The 20,000-nt window shown below is 40.1% G+C and overlaps 3 protein-coding genes across 3 annotated transcripts in view; 1 reads left to right on the top strand and 2 right to left on the bottom strand.

Moving 5' to 3' along the window:
• nmnat2 (nicotinamide nucleotide adenylyltransferase 2) overlaps positions 1-3,716 on the top strand; it is a 19,277-nt gene extending 15,561 nt beyond the window's left edge. Inside the window, exons 9-11 of the mRNA XM_053329554.1 lie at positions 2,447-2,548; positions 2,653-2,720; positions 3,614-3,716. Of these exons, the coding sequence (XP_053185529.1) occupies positions 2,447-2,548; positions 2,653-2,720; positions 3,614-3,716 (273 nt within the window). The remainder of the gene's footprint in view (positions 1-2,446; positions 2,549-2,652; positions 2,721-3,613) is intronic.
• Positions 3,717-7,984: 4,268 nt separating this feature from the next.
• Positions 7,985-17,304, bottom strand: LOC128369833 (E3 ubiquitin/ISG15 ligase TRIM25-like). Its single transcript, XM_053330908.1, has 3 exons — positions 17,279-17,304; positions 15,295-16,779; positions 7,985-9,674 (listed from the first exon to the last, which is right to left on the bottom strand). The coding sequence occupies exons 2-3, from the start codon at positions 16,742-16,744 to the stop codon at positions 7,993-7,995; spliced, it is 3,132 nt and encodes a 1,043-aa protein (XP_053186883.1). The 5' UTR covers positions 16,745-16,779; positions 17,279-17,304; the 3' UTR covers positions 7,985-7,992.
• A 1,381-nt stretch (positions 17,305-18,685) lies between these two features.
• dhx9 (DEAH (Asp-Glu-Ala-His) box helicase 9) overlaps positions 18,686-20,000 on the bottom strand; it is a 24,120-nt gene continuing 22,805 nt past the window's right edge. Inside the window, exons 26-28 of the mRNA XM_053329479.1 lie at positions 19,794-19,909; positions 19,510-19,710; positions 18,686-19,273 (exon numbers count right to left, since the gene is read on the bottom strand). Coding sequence (XP_053185454.1) covers positions 18,907-19,273; positions 19,510-19,710; positions 19,794-19,909 — 684 coding nt within the window. The 3' untranslated portion in view covers positions 18,686-18,906. The remainder of the gene's footprint in view (positions 19,274-19,509; positions 19,711-19,793; positions 19,910-20,000) is intronic.

The raw sequence follows: 20,000 nt of genomic DNA, 5'->3' as shown, positions 1-20,000 counted from the left end.
CAGTAAAAGTACTGCAGTATTATAGTGATGTAGTATGCAGTATTACAGTAAAAGTACTGCAGTATTATAGTGATGTAGTATGCAGTATTACAGTAAAAGTACTGCAGTATTATGGTGATGTAGTATGCAGTATTACAGTAAAAGTACTGCAGTATTATGGTGATGTAGTATGCAGTATTACAGTAAAAGTACTGCAGTATTATAGTGATGTAGTATGCAGTATTACAGTAAAAGTACTGCAGTATTATAGTGATGTAGTATGCAGTATTACAGTAAAAGTACTGCAGTATTATAGTGATGTAGTATGCAGTATTACAGTAAAAGTACTGCAGTATTATAGTGATGTAGTATGCAGTATTACAGTAAAAGTACTGCAGTATTATAGTGATGTAGTATGCAGTATTACAGTAAAAGTACTGCAGTATTATAGTGATGTAGTATGCAGTATTACAGTTAAAGTACTGCAGTATTATAGTGATGTAGTATGCAGTATTACAGTAAAAGTACTGCAGTATTATGAGCTTGATGTAATAGAGTATGAACTGGAGTGAAGTACTACATTACATCGTACAGTACTTTAATGTATATATGAATGTTCTCAGGTATTTTGCAGCACTGTGAGACGTTGAACACATTTTAAGGTTCATGGATAAAAGTTTCAGTGGTTAAATGATTTAGAAACTTCATATTCATGATTGTCTCAGACCTGATGTGTTTAAAGAAGAGAAGAAAGATTTATTTATTCAACAGATTCAGTTTTAAGGAACAATCAAATGCATCTGAAATGAAGAGTGTGGTTTGATTTGTTCACGCTGTATTTCATGTTAAATGACCCTGAAGTCCTTAAAGATGATTTTTTTTTAAATCTATGGTTCATCTAAAAACAGTAGATGTTTTTATCTTGTGGGCACAAGATAAAAGAAAGTTTGATCTTTCAGGACTTTTCGGGTTAAAGCAGATCATCAACATCTTCCTCCATCTAAACTCTGTGGTTCATTATTTCAGTCAAAGATCAGAAAAGTTCAGCTGATGGAGCAAAAAAAGTCTGAACTGTAAACTAAAAGCAGCACGTTAACAGTAATATTAATAATAATGTAATGAAAGATGCATTTTGGCTCTTCACACCTCTCCCCTGCTCTTAGATCAGTCACAAACAGTTTTACATCATATTTTATCCTCCTGAGACTCGAGCTTTAGTTTGGTTTAGATTTTTATTTTTATCGTCTTTAAACAGGAAAGTCCTTTTATGGAGAGATGAGTTTATTTTACTGTATAACACAATTAATTCACCAGTGTACAAAACAGTTTATCTGTTTAATTTACACCTTCTCTTAGAGCGATAATTAAGTCCCAACGTCCTCAAACGTCTTGATTAGTGTCGCAGCCTGTTGCTAAAATTAGATTAGATTAGAAAGTCTTTATTGTCTCCGAGGGAAACAAAAAACCTTACAATATACAGAAACATGAATATAAATAATAAATGTCATCAGGTGAGTTATAATGACCATGGATGCACATACAGGAACTAAATTAATCAGATTTGTATCAAACTAGAAACATTATTAAACATTATTAAACACGTTTCAACCATAACATCTATTAAGGTTTTGTATCTGATGCCTGAACCAAGATTCCTGCCGTCTGGCTTTAACACTGATTGATGTAATGTGCTTTTGCTGCCACTAGATGGCATAAAGATAAAGTCCAGTAAACCCAACATGTGACGTGAGGACGCAGCAGGTTATTGTATTCAACCTAGGTATGGGCCGGTATGAGATTCTGGCGGTATGATAACCTTAAGAAAGAATATCAGGGTTTCATGGTATGGTGGTATTATGATTCCAGCTCTAAAATGTTCCTAAAAGGAAGAAAAATAAAGACAGACATGTTCATTTAACCTGAATCTGTAATGACAGTGTGAGGGGTCGTGATACTCTACGCTGCAGCTGTTCCACCTGAGGGATTTCTGACCAGCACTTCCTGTCTTTGACCAGCACTTCCTGTCTTTGACCAGCACTTCCTGTCTTTGACCAGACAATAAACAGCTCATACCTTAGGAACGGTATGAGGAAGGAAAGGAAGGAGGAAAGGAAAGACAAAAGGAAGGAAAAACAAAAGGAAGGAAGGAAGGAAGGAAGGAAGGAAGGAAGGAAGGAAGGAAAGGAAGGAGGGAAAAGGGATTGGGAAGGAAAGGAAGGAGGGAAGGAAAGACAAAAGGAAGGAAGAAAGGATTTATATGACTAGACTAGACTAAAAACAGCTCATACCTCAGGAACGGTACGACAGAACATTTGGCGGTTTCGGTTATCGTGGCTTTTTCAAATCGCGGTGAACCTTGAACACGGTTATCATCCCATGCCTAATTCAACCTGAGCTCAAACATCTTAAAACATTTTGATATAAAGAGATGGAGCTGTGTCTAAATGTGGTGCGTCTCTTGTTTCAGATGGAGGTGATCGTGGGAGATTTCGGGATCGTTGTGGTTCCTCGTGACGCAGCCGACACCGAGCGGATCATGAATCACTCCTCCGTCCTCCGCAAGTACAAGGTGAGATCAAAGCACCGCGATCAGCTGGTTGAACCTCGTCTGACGTCACGTTTTTACAGCGAATTTAACGACCTCGTGTTTGTTTCTGCTGCTCTTGGTTTCAGGATAACATCGTCGTGGTGAAAGACGACCTGCATCACCCAATGTCCATCGTCAGCTCCACCAAGAGCAGGTCGGTCCAGTTTATTATCATCGTCTTTACATCCGATATCTGGTTGGTTAAACACATGCTGGACGTATCTCTACACACTGATATCAATGTTCTTATGAAATCAAGAGTATAAGATGTTAAATGTTAAATATAAACTAAAGAGCAGGAAATGTTAAAAATTGTACTTCTACACGTTTCGGCTAAGGAGCCTTCCGAAACATGTAGAAGTACAGTTTTTAACATGTCCTCCCCTTAAAATAAAGGCATTTTATCTTTTTCAAATAACTTAATGAAATTGGTTTTGAAGAGATCTGTTTTTGTGACATTAATTCCTAAATATTTAAACTGTGTTGAAACTTTAAAGGGCAGAGTTTCCAGAGATTGCTCATCTGCTAGAATGTTACCCTGATATTCGTCCAAACTTATTCAAAATTGACATTATCACAGGGATTGATTCAGAAGGATTGGAAATATATACTAATAAGTCATCTGCATATAGTGAAACCTTATGTTCTCCACCTCCTCTAAAAATCCCACTGTATCTAAGTGAAGCTCGTAAAGCAATTGCAAGAGGTTCGATTTCCATTGCGAAAAGCAGTGGGGATAGTGGGCAGCCCTGTCTAGTAGATCATGATAAATTGAAGTAGTCAGATCTAAGTTTATTTGTTTGCACTGAGGCCATTGGGGAGGCGTAGAGAAGTTTGAGCCATGCAATAAATGTGGAGCCAAATCCAAACCTAGGCAGGGTAGAGAAGAGGTAATCCCACTCCACCCTGTCGAAGGCTTTTTCTGCATCTAAGGATATGAGTATTTCAGAATGGGTGTTTGGGGGTTGGGGAATATATAGTATCAAATAACCTGCTGGGAGTACATTGTCTAATCTATTTGCCCCCCCACCCCCACCCCCACCCCAGACTGGCCCTGCAGCACGGGGACGGTCACGTCGTCGACTACCTGAGTCAGCCGGTCATCGACTACATCCTGCAGAGTCAGCTGTACATCAACGCCTCGGGATAACCAGCCAATCACAGAACAGGAAGAGCAGGGGGGGTGGGAGGAGGAGGAAGGGGGGGGCATCTACTACCATCATCTATATGAATATACGACCCCCCCCCCAGACTACAGCTTCCTCGTCTGTCTTCAGTGTCAAACATATACTCGTCTTTCCCAACAGGATCGTAAAGCTGCATTCACATCAAACCCGAACTCCAACTCCTCCCTCATTGGTGGGCTTGATGTGAATACAGCCTTAGTGACCCTCCTTCTGTCTGTGTCATGTGACTTTACCATCGGGGTCGGGGGGGGGGTGATGTTGGACGATGTGTGGAGGTAATCTCTAAGGGCTGCAGAGGTGTCATCGATGTGGAGCCGGCTCCGTTCGATCAGAGCGGGGTCGAGCTTCCTGGTTCGTTAGTGACTGACATGAAACTCTCCTGTTTAATCACCAGAAACTAAAACATGAACAACTGTAGAAAATATTTGGTTCTGTGATTTAAAAAATCGAAGCTACAAGAAATTAAAATTTGGGGGTGGAAGTAAAATTTCTGAGTAATTTGCGGTCAAAATTAAATTGTTTTAAAGTAAGAATCTAATGTGCTAATATGGAGTTTAACACAGTAACTTATTAACTATGGTGGTACTTTACTGTAATACAGTTTGAGGTACTTCAATCAATCAATCAGTACTTGTACTTCACTAACTAATAACTTATTAACTACGTTAAAGTTTGTTCTGAACTAAACTAACTTGTTTTTGTAGTTGCACCATCTGTTCTGTAAAATATCCTTTAAAAAAAACACATTAAAGTCTGTGTAAAGTAAGAATAAATATGTGTTCTGAGTTTGACATACCACAGAAAAGTGTGTTGTTAACCACCCTGCCAAATTTGAATGATTAAAAAAATTGCCAAATATATGAAATTAGGCTTCAAAGTTGTGTAAAAATCAGCCTCTTTCTCTGCTCCCAAACGCTGTGGGTGTGGCCTCCGAGTCCGCTGAAGCTCCGCCCCCTACCAAGTGTCACCTGTCAATCAAAGTCACCACCTCTACCCGAAACATGGACGCTTCGTCTGAGAGCTTTCTGCTGCTAACTCAGCTGCTAGCTCGGTGGCTAACTCGGCTGCTAGCTCGGCGGCTAACTCGGCTGCTAGCTCGGCGGCTAGCTCAGCGTCTAACTGGATAATTGTAGACTGTAGTAGTAGTAGTGTGTGCTGAATGTATTTATACCTCTACAGCAGCAGGAGCTGGTTCATGCTAATCACTAAATCCTGAACACAGAAATGTTGAAACACAGTTTGTGAAGCCTAGCTCCACAATTCAAATCTAAATGGTTGAAATGCTTTTTACACCTTTTTTTAGAAATACATTTATGACCTATTTAATGTGTTTAGAAGAAAATGTTTGAATTCACTTAACACAGTCTTTAAATCCACAAATTACTCAGAAACTTTACTGAGCACATTTAAAATTACTGCAAATTTGTATAAAATTAGCTAAAAAATAATCAAATAAAGCTCCGTGTTAAACTTCACGGCTCAGCGGGAAGAAAAATGTTCTGGCTCGAGACTCGATGATTTCTGAGGCTGAAAAGCTAAAACTGTACATAAAGAAACATCAGACGTAGTTTTAGTCGACAGTTTACCCTCCAGATATTTAAACTGCAGGTAACCATAGCAACAGCACTGATGCCACAGGCTCCGTTAGCAGTTCACAGTTCAGGTTGTTTTCTGATATCAGGATCAGATGAAATCATTTGACGTATTTGATGATGATGATGATGATGATGATGATGATGATGATGATGATGGGTTTTTTTCTCCTCTTCATTTTGCTCCTGTTAGCTCTTCTTCTTCTTCTTCTTAGAGACTGCATGCTTAGACAGTTTGGTTCTGGCATGAATGTTTATCACTTCGTAGAAATATGATCTGTTTGTGAACGTGTTTGCAAAAAAAGAAAGAAAAAAAACTGAAAAACGAAAAAAAGAAACGACAGAAAAAAAGTGAATATAAATAAATATAAATATAATAAACAGTGGGACTCATCACCCACATCTGTCCATTTTCTATTACTGAAGATCAACGCCTCATTAATGTGAAATGTACATTTGTTTGCAATGATTTGTACATTTAGTCATGTTTCCTGTGTGTTTGTGTGTGTGTGTGTGTGTGTGTGTGTGTGTGTGTTTGTGTGTGTGTGTGTGTGTGAGTGTGTGTGTGTGAGAGACTTTGAGTGTTATCATGTAGCTGCAGATGAAAGTCATGTTTTCTGTATTGATGCCTCTTTGTTGCTCTGACTTCTTTTGATTGTAAACTGTGATGCACTCTTAAAAAAGTTATGTGTCATTTTTATTGGTGTGTGTGTGTGTGTGTGTGTGTGTGTGTGTGTGTGTGTGTGTGTGTGTGTGTGTGTGTGTGTGTGTGTGTTTTGACAGCTTGGGATTTATTGCAATTCACCCTTAAATAACATTTACATGACCGATTCCTTCCTGGAGCTTTCAACCTAATGCCATAATCTGCATTAACCCTTAAGGAAGTATTTCAGTAAGTCGTGTTTAAATACACCTTTTCAAAACAAAATGTGACCCAAACACGATTTGAGGGTTAATGTATGTAAACACTATTAAAGTGGGGAACATAGGGTGAAAGTCTTTTGACCATGTGCACTGCTCAGAAATGGCTGAATGTCACTAAAACATTGGTTTAAAAAGGTCTCATAGTTCACATATTCAGTGTAAAGTTGTCATATATTCTGCTGCCACTAGGGGGCGAAAAAGCTCCACTGTAATTTCAGCAAAGTGTGGAAATGTGTTACTGTGGCATTTACAGATCTTAGATGTACAAAGTAATTGTGATGTTTATTGTATTGATTCATTTAGTTGCATTAAATTAAAGACTGGTTGTCTTCAGAGCAGCCTGAGTGGGTCCTGACCTTTGACCTTCTCTTAGAAGAAAGGATCACTGTTTTACCTTAAGGAAGTATTTCAGTAAGCCGTGTTTAAATACACCTTTTCCAAACAAAATGTGACCCAAATAAAAATTTGAGGGTTAATGTGTGTTAACACTATTAAAGTGGGGAACATAGGGTGAAAGTCTTTTGACCATGTGCACTGCAGGACAACACATAGGAACACTTTCCAATCTGGTACTCCCATGGCAGTAGTTGGCAGGGCAACATAACGATGTTTTATAATGTAAGAATACTGTGGTTAAGGTCAGGTTAGGTTAATGGAAAGCAGGGTGAGGGGTACACACATCCAAACACTTTCACAGGTGCTGGATCAAAAATTGACCCTTCATCCCTCTTCTATTCAGTCAGAACGTGGAAAAACTGCTTTTAGTTTTAGCGCAACTAAAGGCAGAAACCAGAAGAGGATCCACACACTGCATTAAAAGCTCCCAGTAACTTTAATTACAAAAGCAATGTTACGATCTCACATGTCTTCATCAGGCATTGTCAAATCACCATCACAAATCAAGACAAGTCATATATAGACACAGGTACATTCATTACACAGGTGAGTGTGATCTGCATGATTGAGAGTCAAGCTGCTCTCAAATTGGACCAATTAGAAGCAGAGCTGGACAACAACTTATTGGTAAAACCAAACCTTTAAACAAACGTATGACCCAACACAGAAGGGCCAACTCCTCCGGTCCAGTTTCTGCTGTCTATTTACACCAAAAGGAAAAAGGCACACTACTTCGAAGACAGCAATGTAAAGATCATGGACAGGGAGGACAGATGGTTTGAAAGAGGAGTAAAAGAAGCCATCTATGTGAAAGTGGAAAACCATCCCTAAACAGAGGAGGGGGTGTACAACACCTGTCCCCCATCTACAATGTCGCCCTTTCATCCCTACCCAGGAGGGTAAACACCTTAGCCTCACGTGACTCTTACGACCGTCTTATGGAGCATTACCTGGGCCAAACCCTGGAGAACTAACGACCACTTGACACAAGTGGCATTTGTGAACTGATGAAGCACCTTGGATAAGGGGTGAAACATCTTCATAGACATAACAAGTCCAGTTGCTTTCCATTCAATTTCCCAGAGAGGACTGTATTATATTTCTGATTCTGTACATCCTGCAGACCACCTGATACCTGTGCAAACCTGATTCAAATAAATCGTCTCTTCAGGAAGATTTTTAAAATATGTCACATAATATTCTGTTGAATATGTTTTTGTAGCACTTGAGTCTGAATAAAACAAAAAGTCTATCAGGAATTATGATGTTTTATTACACACTTTTCACATGGCAGAAATATCACATCTATGAGGGAAAATAATTCTTTCTATTTAAGTCTGCAGAACTCAGCTGTGTCTCCAAACAAAGGAAAACAAAGATGAAGTCCAGCATGGAGAGGCTGAGTGAACACAGTGTGGACTCTGTGGAGGAGAGTCATGGTTTCAGAGACGTTGTAGAAGGACAGAATACCTGCTCTGTGATCCAGGTACACTCCGACTCTGGAGGAAACAGGACCTGAGACGGGAGTTTGACTGTTGTTGAACCAAAAATTATAACCATCAGTGTCACAATGTAAAGCCCAGGATTTGTTGTTGCGTCCAAATCTACATTCATCTGAGTCTCCTGCTCTGCTGATATTCTTGTATGCGACTGCTACACGAACCCCTTCCCCTCTCCACTCCACCTCCCAGTAACAACGTCCAGTCAGACTCCCTTTGCTCAGGACCTGACGATAATAAGTGAACCTGTCTGGATGACGAGGATACGGCTGTGGTTGATGCATTTCTGCTTCTCTGTTCCCTTCAGATAATAACAGCCGTGGGTTTGCTGTGTTTGGATCCAGAATGATTTCACATGAATATCTTAAGAATCCAGCTCTGGTCTTGGGCTCTGGTTCTGACAGTAAAACGTCCACTTCAGTCACTGTCAGTGAGATATTTGTCCATTCCTCCTTCAGGATGTCCTGTAGTTTATCTCTGAGCTCTGACACAGCTGCTGTCACATCCTCAAAGTATCTCAGAGGACGGATATTGATGCTGGATGAGTCTGTAGGTTCACTGAGTTGTGACACTGAGGGGTAGTTGTGTAGAAACTGGTTGTGATCCTCTGTGTGTGAGAGCTGCTTCAGTTCAGCGTCTTTCCTCTTCAGCTCAGTGATCTCCTGCTGCAGCTTCTCCTGAAGCTCTTTGACTCCACTCACTTCAGTTTCCTGCTGGGATCTGATCTGCTGCTTCACATCAGAGCTTCTTTTCTGGAGGAGACAGATCAGCTCAGTGAAGATCTTCTCACTGTCCTTCACTGCTTTATCAGCAGAGCGACTGACGGCCTCCACCTCCTGTTGAAGCAGCTTCACATCTTTCTCTTTGTCCTGGATTCTCTGCTGGATGTTTAGTCGACTCACCTCGAGCTCTCTCTGCCTCTCAGTCCTTTCTGCTGCAGCTGAGACTGTGTCGTGGCCTTTATGATCCTCCACAGAGCAGAGATAACAGATACGTTTCTTATCTGTATGGTAGAACATCTTCATCACCTCATCATGATGAGAGCAGGTGTTCTCCTGGAGCTTCTCCAAGGGCTCCACCAGCTTGTGTTTTTCAAAGGCAGGTAGTTGATAGTGAGGCTGGAGGTGATTCTCACAGTAAGAGATCAGACACTGCAGACAGGACTTGAAGGCTTTCCTCTTCCTCCCAGTGCAGACATCACAGGCCACATCTTCAGGTCCAGCATAGCAGTGATCAGCAGGAGCAGCTTGGAGTCCAGTCTTCTTCAGCTGCTCCACTAAAGCTGCTAACATGGTGTTTTTCTTCAGGACAGGCCTCGGTGTGAAGGCCTCTCTGCACTGAGGGCAACTGTAGATCTTCCTCTGATCTTCTCCATCCCAGAATCCTTTAATACAGCTCATACAGTAGCTGTGTCCACAGGGAATAGTCACTGGATCCTTCAGTAGATCCAGACAGATCACACAAGAAAAGGTTTCCCGGTCCACCTGAAGTCCTTTCTGCTCCATTTCAGCTCTCAGAGGCAACGACTGTCAGAGTTTCACTTCCTGAGAAGATAAACATTTGAGCTTTGATCTGAACAACACGTGATCTACAGTAAAATGTAGGCTGACAGTCTATGTACTTTATGATGTTGGTTTTTACTTCTCTAAATACTGTAGATACGAGGGAGAGGGAACAAGGAAATGAGCACAGAGTGGAGCTCTCTCTTTTGCTACACAGACTATGAACTAAACTGCCATTTGTGTTTATATTCAAACAATCAGACACACATCATTCATTTCTTGTTTTCTTTTAAATTTGTTGTGTGCATCATTTAAATTGTCTAACTGTTAACATTTGTTCTTGTCAGTCCCCTAAAGTCAAAAATTAAGTTGGAGTTAATTTGTTGATCAGTATGAATTGATTAATCTGAAAAGTGGATTTACTGTGTTTTTGATACATGTGTTCCTTTTAGTTTTCTCACAATCAACTAGCATGTTGGTTCAGTATTAAAGCTTTATTGGCTAAATTCCTGCAAGATGAACCAAAGTTCTCTCAATAAAACTGTAAAGATTAGGTCATTTCATGTTAAGTAAAGGAAGGAAAATGAAAGTCAAAGCTCAGTGAGGATCATGATCCAAACCACTCATAGACTTTAATAATAATCAATAATAAAAGGCTTTAATCTCAGATTTATTTAAAAGATGTAATCCTCAAGTGTCTGTGAAGGTCTGAGATGATTCCTCTGAACACAGATGCACCTCAAGCTGTCATTTTATCTCTGTTGTTTTTCTGTGAATATCATAGAGTTTAAAATAAAACAGACTTTAACTGACTAAAGTCTGCTGATAGTATGGCACTGTTGTCCTCTGCGTGACGGAGACTCTGCAACACATTTTAATCACATAGTTTCTCTGCAGCAGTGCTGTAAGCTGAGTGTTTGAAATAAAAGTACATAAAAACAGTGTCTATTCTTCAATTCAATTCAAACAAGAGATTTCCCAGTCAGAAGGGGAGGGAACAAGGAAATATGAGCACAGGTCATTTTATTGAGCAACACACCCAACAGGACTTTCTTGATAAGTGTTGACCTTTGACCGTCACATGATCATCAGTAGAAACTGTTTGGCAGCAGCCGTAGAAGAAGTACTCAGATCCTTTACTGCAGTAAAAGTACTAATACAGCAATGTACAAACACTTAATACTAAGTAAAAGTCCTGAATGAAAAATATAATATAAGTATTATAGTGATGTAGTATGCAGTATTACAGTAAAAGTACTGCAGTATTATAGTGATGTAGTATGCAGTATTACAGTAAAAGTACTGCAGTATTATAGTGATGTAGTATGCAGTATTACAGTAAAAGTACTGCAGTATTATAGTGATGTAGTATGCAGTATTACAGTAAAAGTACTGCAGTATTATAGTGATGTAGTATGCAGTATTACAGTAAAAGTACTGCAGTATTATAGTGATGTAGTATGCAGTATTACAGTAAAAGTACTGCAGTATTATAGTGATGTAGTATGAAGTATTACAGTAAAAGTAGTGATATATTATTATATATGACATCATTAGATTATTTATAGTGAAGCATCAGTGTTAGAGCAGCATGTTACTGTTGTAGCTGCTGGAGGTGGAGCTAGTTTATACTACTTTATATACGGTTAGCTAGTTTATACTACTTTATATACAGTTAGCTAGTTTATACTACTTTATATACGGTTAGCTAGTTTATACTACTTTATATACAGTTAGCTAGTTTACACTACTTTATATACAGTTAGCTAGTTTATACTACTTTATATACAGTTAGCTAGTTTATATTACTTTATATACAGTTAGCTAGTTTACACTACTTTATATACAGTTAGCTAGTTTATGCTACTTTATATACAGTTAGCTATTTTATATTACTTTATATACAGTTAGCTAGTTTATATTACTTTATATACAGTTAGCTAGTTTATACTACTTTATATACAGTTAGCTAGTTTACACTACTTTATATATAGTTAGCTAGTTTACACTACTTTATATACAGTTAGCTAGTTTATACTACTTTATATATAGTTAGCTAGTTTATACTACTTTATATACAGTTAGCTAGTTTACACTACTTTATATACAGTTAGCTAGTTTACGCTACTTTATATACAGTTAGCTAGTTTATACTACTTTATATACAGTTAGCTAGTTTATACTACTTTATATACAGTTAGCTAGTTTATACTACTTTATATACAGTTAGCTAGTTTACACTACTTTATATACAGTTAGCTAGTTTAGTCCAGTGGTTCCCAACCTAGGGGTGGGGCCCCTCCAAAGGGTCAGCAGATAAATGTGAGGGCTGGTGAGATGATTAATGGGAGAGGAAAGAAGAAACCAGCGGGGTTTTCGCTATCAGCAAACTAATCATGGCTGTTTCAGATGAATGTCTTTGTTGCAAATGTATTTTTATTTTTTAAAACTCTACAGCACAGCAGGCAGTTTTGTTGCAGATTAAACCTGCAAAACAAAATTAGTCACAAGAAGTTTGAAGACCCAAAGGTTTGTTGAGTTACAGTTGGTGAAATCTCTCATCCTCCCTCCCAATGAAGCCACGGTCTGCAACAGCAGTATGGAGTAAACTGTGTAAGTCCTCACCTTCAGATAAACAAGCTACCTCAAATAAATCATAGTTGAAGGCAGACCAAAGTGTTATTGAAGGTGTCAAAGAAGCATACGAAAAAAGCACAAGACAAGCTGCAAGGGGAAAACCCTGAACTTTGACTCACCTCGAGCTCTCTCTGCCTCTCAGTCCTTTCTGCTGCAGCTGAGACTGTGTCGTGGCCTTTATGATCCTCCACAGAGCAGAGATAACAGATTATCTGTTGATCAGTACGGCAGAATATCTTCATCACCTCATCATGACGAGAGCAGATGTTCTCCTGGAGCTTCTTGGAGGGGTCGACCAGATTGTGTTTCTTTAATGGAGGTGCATCAAAATGATGCTGGAGGTGATTCTCACAGTAAGAGGCCAGACAAGTCAGACAGGACTTGAAGGCTTTCCTCTTCCTCCCAGTGCAGACATCACAGGCCACATCTTCAGGTCCGGCATAGCAGTGATCAGCAGGAGCAGCTTGGAGTCCAGTCTTCTTCAGCTGCCCCACTATATCTGCTAACATGGTGTTTTTCTTCAAGACAGGCCTCGGTTTGAAGATCTGTCTGCACTGAGGGCAGCTGTAGATCTTCCTCTGATCTTCTCCATCCCAGCATCCTCTAATACAGTTCATACATTAGCTGTGTCCACAGGGAATAGCCACCGGATCCTTCAGTAGATCCCGACAGATCAAACAGTAAAACGTTTTCTGCTCCATTTCAGAAATCAGAGGCAACGACTGTCTGAGTTTGTAGGCTGAACTCCTTTTGTACTCACCTGATTGGCCCAGAGGGAAATGCACCCAGTTGCTCTCAGTTACTATTCAGTCCCCACTGCCTGGACAACAGGTGATCTGAATAAAACTCAGAGGGATTTCGACATTCAGCTACTTGAATCCAGAACCAGGAAATAATAGCAAGTCTGAAGAATAGGTGACTGCTACAAATCAAGTCTGTCATAAAAATTCTGAACAATATTTAAGAAAACTCACAAGTACAAGTTCAAAGTGGAAGAGTTTCTGACTGAGTGTGAGCAACAAGACACGTCGTTATAATTGATCACATGAAGGAATCAATCAGAGATACTGACTGACCTGACTTCTGCTGCGTTGAACAAAATATCCTGACAGTTAACTCAGTGGTGAGTTATTCTGCTACTTGTCTGATCTCAAATAATTAACAACAATCTGATATATTTATAATCTATAAATGGAGATGAAATTAAATTGGTTGAAGTATCAGCTCCAGATGTTCTGCTATTGGTAGACAAGGTGATCAGGATGATATTTAGTCCCATCGGATAGAAAACAGATGTGTCCTGCGGTCATGGAGGATCTACTCTGAACCACCTGAACACACTTCTAACAGCATTTTAAAGAAAAAACAAGTCTCAAAAATAATGTTATTCTTCTGTTTGTGACTAAAAGTGACAGTTTCTTTCTTTTAACTTTCATTAAAGTCTAAACGGTTCCTGTTAGTAGTTTGATAAATTGGGATCCAGGAGCATCTCTTTATGAGCTGACAGCTAAACACTGAACCAACATGACAGCCTCACTCTCAACTTTCATCTTCATGAAAATCTACTGAAAAATAAATGAAATGACTTCAACTTCACAATGAACCAACATCTGTTTTATATTTGTCAAGACTCAGCAAAACTTCTTCACATTCAAATTTGATCAAATTCAGTCTTATTTTCCCATTTTTAGGCCTGTATAACAAAATATGTTTCAACTAAATGCACAAAGAAAATCTTATTTGTTAAAAGCAGGAAGTGATTAAAATGTCTTTTCTGTGAGACAATCCTGCTTTACTAAAGAAAGCTGAAAGTTCAGAGACTCACAAACGTTTGTCTGCTCTGAACATGAACTCTGAACTTTGTGGTGTTTCAGGATGAAAACTGCCTCAAATAAACTCTCTTTGTAGTTTCACATTTTGAATAAGATCTGGAGAAAGTACTTTGCTCATCTTTATTCATTATGTAAAGCTTCAGATTTTTCAAACACAATGAGGTGAGAACAAAATATCTACAATGACAAAAGTTCAGCTGTTTTCTCTGTTTCAGAAACAACAGACACAAATGCAGCAAAACAAACATGAAACTAACATTTGGAACAAAGAGAAGTTGATCTAAAGAAATGTCAGTGAAGGTTAGAAACGTCATCATGAGCAGTGAGAGCCTCCACGGATATAAACACACAGGGAAAAGTCACAAACCCCCAATCTTAAAATGTTCCAGATATTTTTCTTCACATCTTTTATCAAAATATCTACAGGACAAATGAAAAGGAAAAAAAGGGTTAACAATCCCCGTTTGATTGACAGCTTATCTCTGCAGTTCAGAAACATGGAGACAAAAACATGAACAACATCTGACACATGAGGTCTGAAATGACTAGAGCTGGGTATGGTTTAAAAAAATGACGATATCAGTACCAATCCAAGCACCTTAAAAGTGACACTGATACCAACTGAGTACTTCATTAGATTCCCATTCCACATTTAGTGCTCTGTTAGCGTTTAGGATGCATCTTGGCTGCTGAACTGCTAAGCGTGCTAACTGAAATTCACCAGGACTTCACCGCCACAGACGGGTCGTAGCTGATCTAGCAGTGGGCCAATCACATGACATATTAAATCAAAGGACTCTTGATTTTAATGGTTGTCAGCCAGGCCGTACAAAGAGTAATATTCTTTAGCTCTAGGTGCAAAAAGGATTGGTTGCAGGTTTGAAGGGAGACGTTTCGATCGAGTACCAACACCCGGCCCTAGAAATGACTCCTGTCTATTCAAGTTTGCAGAGTTCAGCTTTGGCTCCATAATAACAAAGACAAATTCCAGCATGGAGAGGCTGATTGAATGTGGTCTGGACTCTGTGGAGGAGAGTCATGGTTTCAGAGACGCTGTAGAAGGACAGAATACCTGCTCTGTGATTTAGGTACATTCCGACTCTGGAGGAAACAGGACCTGAGACACGAGTTTTAATGTTTTTGAACAAAAATGTATAACCTTCAGTGTCACAATGTAAAGCGCAAGATTTGTCATTGAATCCAAATCCACATTCATCCGAGCTTCCAGCTCTGCTGATATCCTTGTATGCGACTGCTACACGAACTCCCCATCCTCCGCTCCACTCCACCTCCCAGTAACAACGTCCAGTCAGACTCTCTTTGCTCAGTACCTGACACCATCCAGTGAATCTGTCTGCATGACTGCAATAATACTGTGGTTTTCTCAGTCCTTCTGCTCTTCTGTTCCCTGCAGATAATAGCAGATATGTGTTTGCTGTGTTTGGATCCAGAGTGATTTCACGTGAATATTTTAAGAAGTCAGCTCTGGTCTTGGGTGGTTCTGACAGTAAAACGTCCACTACAGTCTCTGGCAGTGAGATGTTTGTCCCTTTGTCCTTCAGGATGTCCTGTAGTTTATCTCTGAGCTCTGACACAGCTGCTGTCACATCCTCAAAGTATCTGAGAGGACGGATATTGATGCTGGATGAGTCTGTAGGTTCACTGAGTTGTGACACTGAGGGGTAGTTGTGTAGAAACTGGTTGTGATCCTCTGTGTGTGAGAGCTGCTTCAGTTCAGCGTCTTTCCTCTTCAGCTCAGTGATCTCCTGCTGCAGCTTCTCCTGAAGCTGTTTGACTCGACTCACTTCAGTTTCCTGCTGGGATCTGATCTGCTGCTTCACATCAGAGCTTCTTTTCTGGAGGAGACGGATCAGCTGAGTGAAGATCTTCTCACTGTCCTCCACTGCTTTATCAGCAGAGCGACTGACGGCCTCCACCTCCTGTTGAAGCAGCTTCACATCTTTCTCTCTGTCCTGGATTCTCTGCTGGATGTTTAGTCGACTCACCTCGAGCTCTCTCTGCCTCTCAGTCCTTTCTGCTGCAGCTGAGACTGTGTTGTGGCCTTTATGATCCTCCACAGAGCAGAGATAACAGATTATCTGCTGATCAGTACGACAGAACATCTTCATCACCTCATCATGAAGAGAACAGATGTTCTCCTGGAGCTTCTCCAAGGGCTCCACCAGCTTGTGTTTCTTTAATGGAGGTGCATCAAAATGATGCCGGAGGTGATTCTCACAGTAAGAGGCCGGACAAGTCAGACAGGACTTGAAGGCTTTCCTCTTCCTCCCAGTGCAGACATCACAGGTCACATCTTCAGGTCCAGCATAGCAGTGATCAGCAGGAGCAGCTTGGAATCCAGTCTTCTTCAGCTGCTCCACTAAAGCTGCTAACATGGTGTTTTTCTTCAGGACAGGCCTCCGTCTGAAGGTCTGTCTGCACTGAGGGCAGCTGTAGGTCCTGCTCTGATCTTCTCCATCCCAGTGTTTTTTCATACAGTTCATACAATAGCTGTGTCCACAGGGAATAGTCACTGGATCCTTCAGTATATCCAGGCAGATCGAACAAGAAAAGGTTTCTTGCTCCAGTTGATCGCTTTTCTGCTCCATTTCAGCTCTCAGTGAAAATGACTCACTCTGTAGATCTGAAGGGAGAAAACAAGGAAATATGAGCAGAGTGGAGATTGTTGTGTTTGGGTACTGTGTGTTTCATCCTTTTATACAATGTGTTCATTTCTCATTTAACCCTCACATACTGTTCATAACCTGACTCACAATTAAGTCTCTACACTAATTCACATTCATCAGTCATTAATAAATATTTAATCCTCCTTAAAAAAGTGTTTTCTATTTATGTATCACTATTTTATGATCCAACTGAAATTATTTTTATTGATTATGAAGTCTCCAACATGTTTAAATGCTGATTTTTGAATTTTAGGACATCTGTATAAGAAAAATGTGTATCAGCTGCACAAACAATTAAAAAAATTATGTATTCTATTTCAAATTTTGTATATTCAGGGTCACATTAGGAAAAGTCCTCCTAGAAGAAATAAGTATATGATGTTTTTACAGCTCTCAAATATAAAAATGGGTCAAATCTGACCCCTGAACAGTAAAAACACAGGGTTAAAAACTCACCTCTTCTTTCCTCAGCTCACAGTGGAGCTTGTTGTTGCTTGGATGGAGCATGAGAGACAACTCAAGGGATTATTCTCCAGCATTTATTTGCTCCTGCAGAAGACAATATAACCCATTAATTACATTCTGGTTCTTTTCTGCACCTCTGTACCCTAAGCAATGCAAAACAACACAGTGCAGATCTCATTATTATTATTAAAACACATACAGATACATTCATTTGACAGTAGAGTATGTACTCATTGTACACATTACTATCTGTTAACTATTTAAACTGAAAGGAAACAATTTAACCTACATTTTAACAACAGATCTCAAAACTACGATGAACGACACAAAAGGTAAAACAGTGACACCTGGTGGCCGAACTGAAGAACTGCATGTGGTTACGCGCCTAAACAGACAATATCAAAAGACACAAATCTGCAGAAGATAATAAAACCAGTTAACTACCTTCTGTTTATTTCTGCACTACTGCTGCTAAAATACTAAATAACTTTACTTTATACATAAAGTAGAAGTTCAACTCTCGGAGGACTGCAGCGATACAAACGGTGCCCATCAAGTTGAATGAAAACATGTACAGAACAGCTCAGTAATGAAATAATATTTATATATGACAGTGTTACAGTAACATGCATTTAAAGTTACAACATGAACGGTTCAATTTGCAAAGAAAACGTTGAGTCCAATCTTACCTTCAAAAATATGCACGAAGAGAAGTTAGCAATGCAATCAATGTGTGGAAGCTCTTCTTCTTCTGTTTAGTTTTATTGGCGGGTTGCATTTACCGCCACCTACTGGACTGGACTGTGGGTCTGTGGAGTCAATCTCAATCTTACTCCCTATTGTGAAACACTAATATCATGTCCAGTTTTTCTTCTTTCAGCAGCTTCACCAACTCCTGGCGCTCCTCCCTGTCTTCATTACACTGTGTTACTGGTTGTGTGCATTGCCGACCTATTCTGTTCAGTGTTAGATAAGTTGGAAAAAGAACCAGAGGGAAATAAATATTATAGCTAGTCTCAGGTTAGGACCTTAGCTAAAGCTGTTCAATAAATTTAGTGGAGTAGAAAGTACCTCACATGGAAATACTACAGTAAAGTACTAGTACCTCTAACTCTACTACAGTAAAGTACTAGTACCTCAAACTGTACTACAGTGACGTACTAGTACCTCAAACTGTACTACAGTGACGTACTAGTACCTCAAACTGTACTACAGTAAAGTACTAGTACCTCTAACTGTACTACAGTAAAGTACTAGTACCTCTAACTGTACTACAGTGAAGTACTAGTACCTCAAACTGTACTACAGTAAAGTACTAGTACCTTAAACTGTACTACAGTAAAGTGTGTGTGTAGTGCAGTGGAAGTATAAAGTAGTTACTTTCTACAACTGTGAATATCAAAGTTTTATTGGGGACAAAACATTAAAATAAACATTACAATCAAAAAACACATTTCTAATGAAACAAGTACAGAAGAAAAATCACATTTTTCCAGATTCACGTGATTATTAAACATGTTTTGAAACTTTATTCCTCATAATTAAAGAAAATCCACAGCTCGTGAGATTATTCTGCTGTTAACTTTTATAAATGAGTGAATGTTGATGATGTCATCATGTTAATAACCTCCTCTGTATCCTCCTCCTCCTCCCCCTCCCCCTCCCCCTCCTCCTCGGTATCCTCCTCCTCCACCTCCTCCATATCCTCCTCCTCCACCTCCTCCATATCCTCCTCCACCTCCCCTGTATCCACCTCCACCTCCACCTCTGTATCCTCCTCCTCCTCCTCCGTAACCTCCACCTCCTCTATAGCCTCCTCCTCCTCTATAACCTCCACCTCCATAACCTCCACCTCCTCTGTATCCTCCTCCTCCCCCTCCTCGGTATCCTCCACCTCCTCCTCCATATCCTCCACCTCTGTATCCTCCTCCTCCTCCTCCTCCGTCAAAGCGTCCCATCTTTGGAGGTCGAGGACCGTCTCCCATCCTGCAGAGAGACGACAGGTCAGAAAAAAGCTTTAAATCTCTGATGAGTCTCATTGTTTCTCTCTTTGGAAACATTTCTGTGAATGAAACTAAATAATACAGCTGTGATGATCGGCTGATTAAAGCTGTCAAATATTAAATGGATAAGTATCAGTCTGATTTCTTTATGACGTTAAGCTGAATATCTGTGAGGCGTTTGCTGTCATCAGGAGTTTAAGGTGCTCTGTGTGTCGTCACCTCTGGTTGTTGGCCATCATGTTGATTCCAGCTGCTGACGGTTTGGAGATTTGTCTGATGAGGTTGAGCAGGTGTTCGTTGGTCGGATCCATCTGTCGGACATATTCGGGGTCTTTGGTCACTTCCACCACCAGACCCTCCAGACCGGCCCGCAGAGCCATGATGCCTCCCGCCACCTCGTGGGGGATCTTCAGTTTGATCCTGCACAGATTCACCAGGTTAATCATCATGATTCAGAGCGTCTGCAGAGATCTGAGAGAGCACGGTGCTGTGTGTGTTCTCACCAGTCATCGAGCTCCACCATGTCTCCGGTGGAGTTGACCTTCTTACAGGCGAACAGCAGCAGCTGCAGAGGACTCACCAGAGTCATCCCTTTAGCCGAGATCGCTCTGGTTCGAATCTGAAACACAAAAAACAAACAAGCAACACATCAAGCACTGTACTGAAATACAGTTTTGAGTAGTGACGTGCATGGGCCGACATGAGTTTGG

The sequence above is a fragment of the Scomber japonicus genome, chromosome 12 (assembly GCF_027409825.1).
Source record: "Scomber japonicus isolate fScoJap1 chromosome 12, fScoJap1.pri, whole genome shotgun sequence".
Lineage (NCBI taxonomy): Eukaryota > Metazoa > Chordata > Actinopteri > Scombriformes > Scombridae > Scomber > Scomber japonicus.
The sequence above is the reverse complement of the archived record's forward strand: the minus strand, read 5'-3'. Positions and strand labels throughout refer to the sequence as shown.

Bases quoted from the DNA above. Each gene is read 5' to 3' on its own strand.
- LOC128369833 (XM_053330908.1), bottom strand. From the start codon at position 16,744: ATGGAGCAGAAAAGCGATCAACTGGAGCAAGAAACCTTTTCTTGTTCG. The intron at 9,675-15,294 runs GTTATACATTTT...TGCCTCTGAGAG, and splicing joins TTTACATTGTGACACTGAAG to CTGAAATGGAGCAGAAAGGA.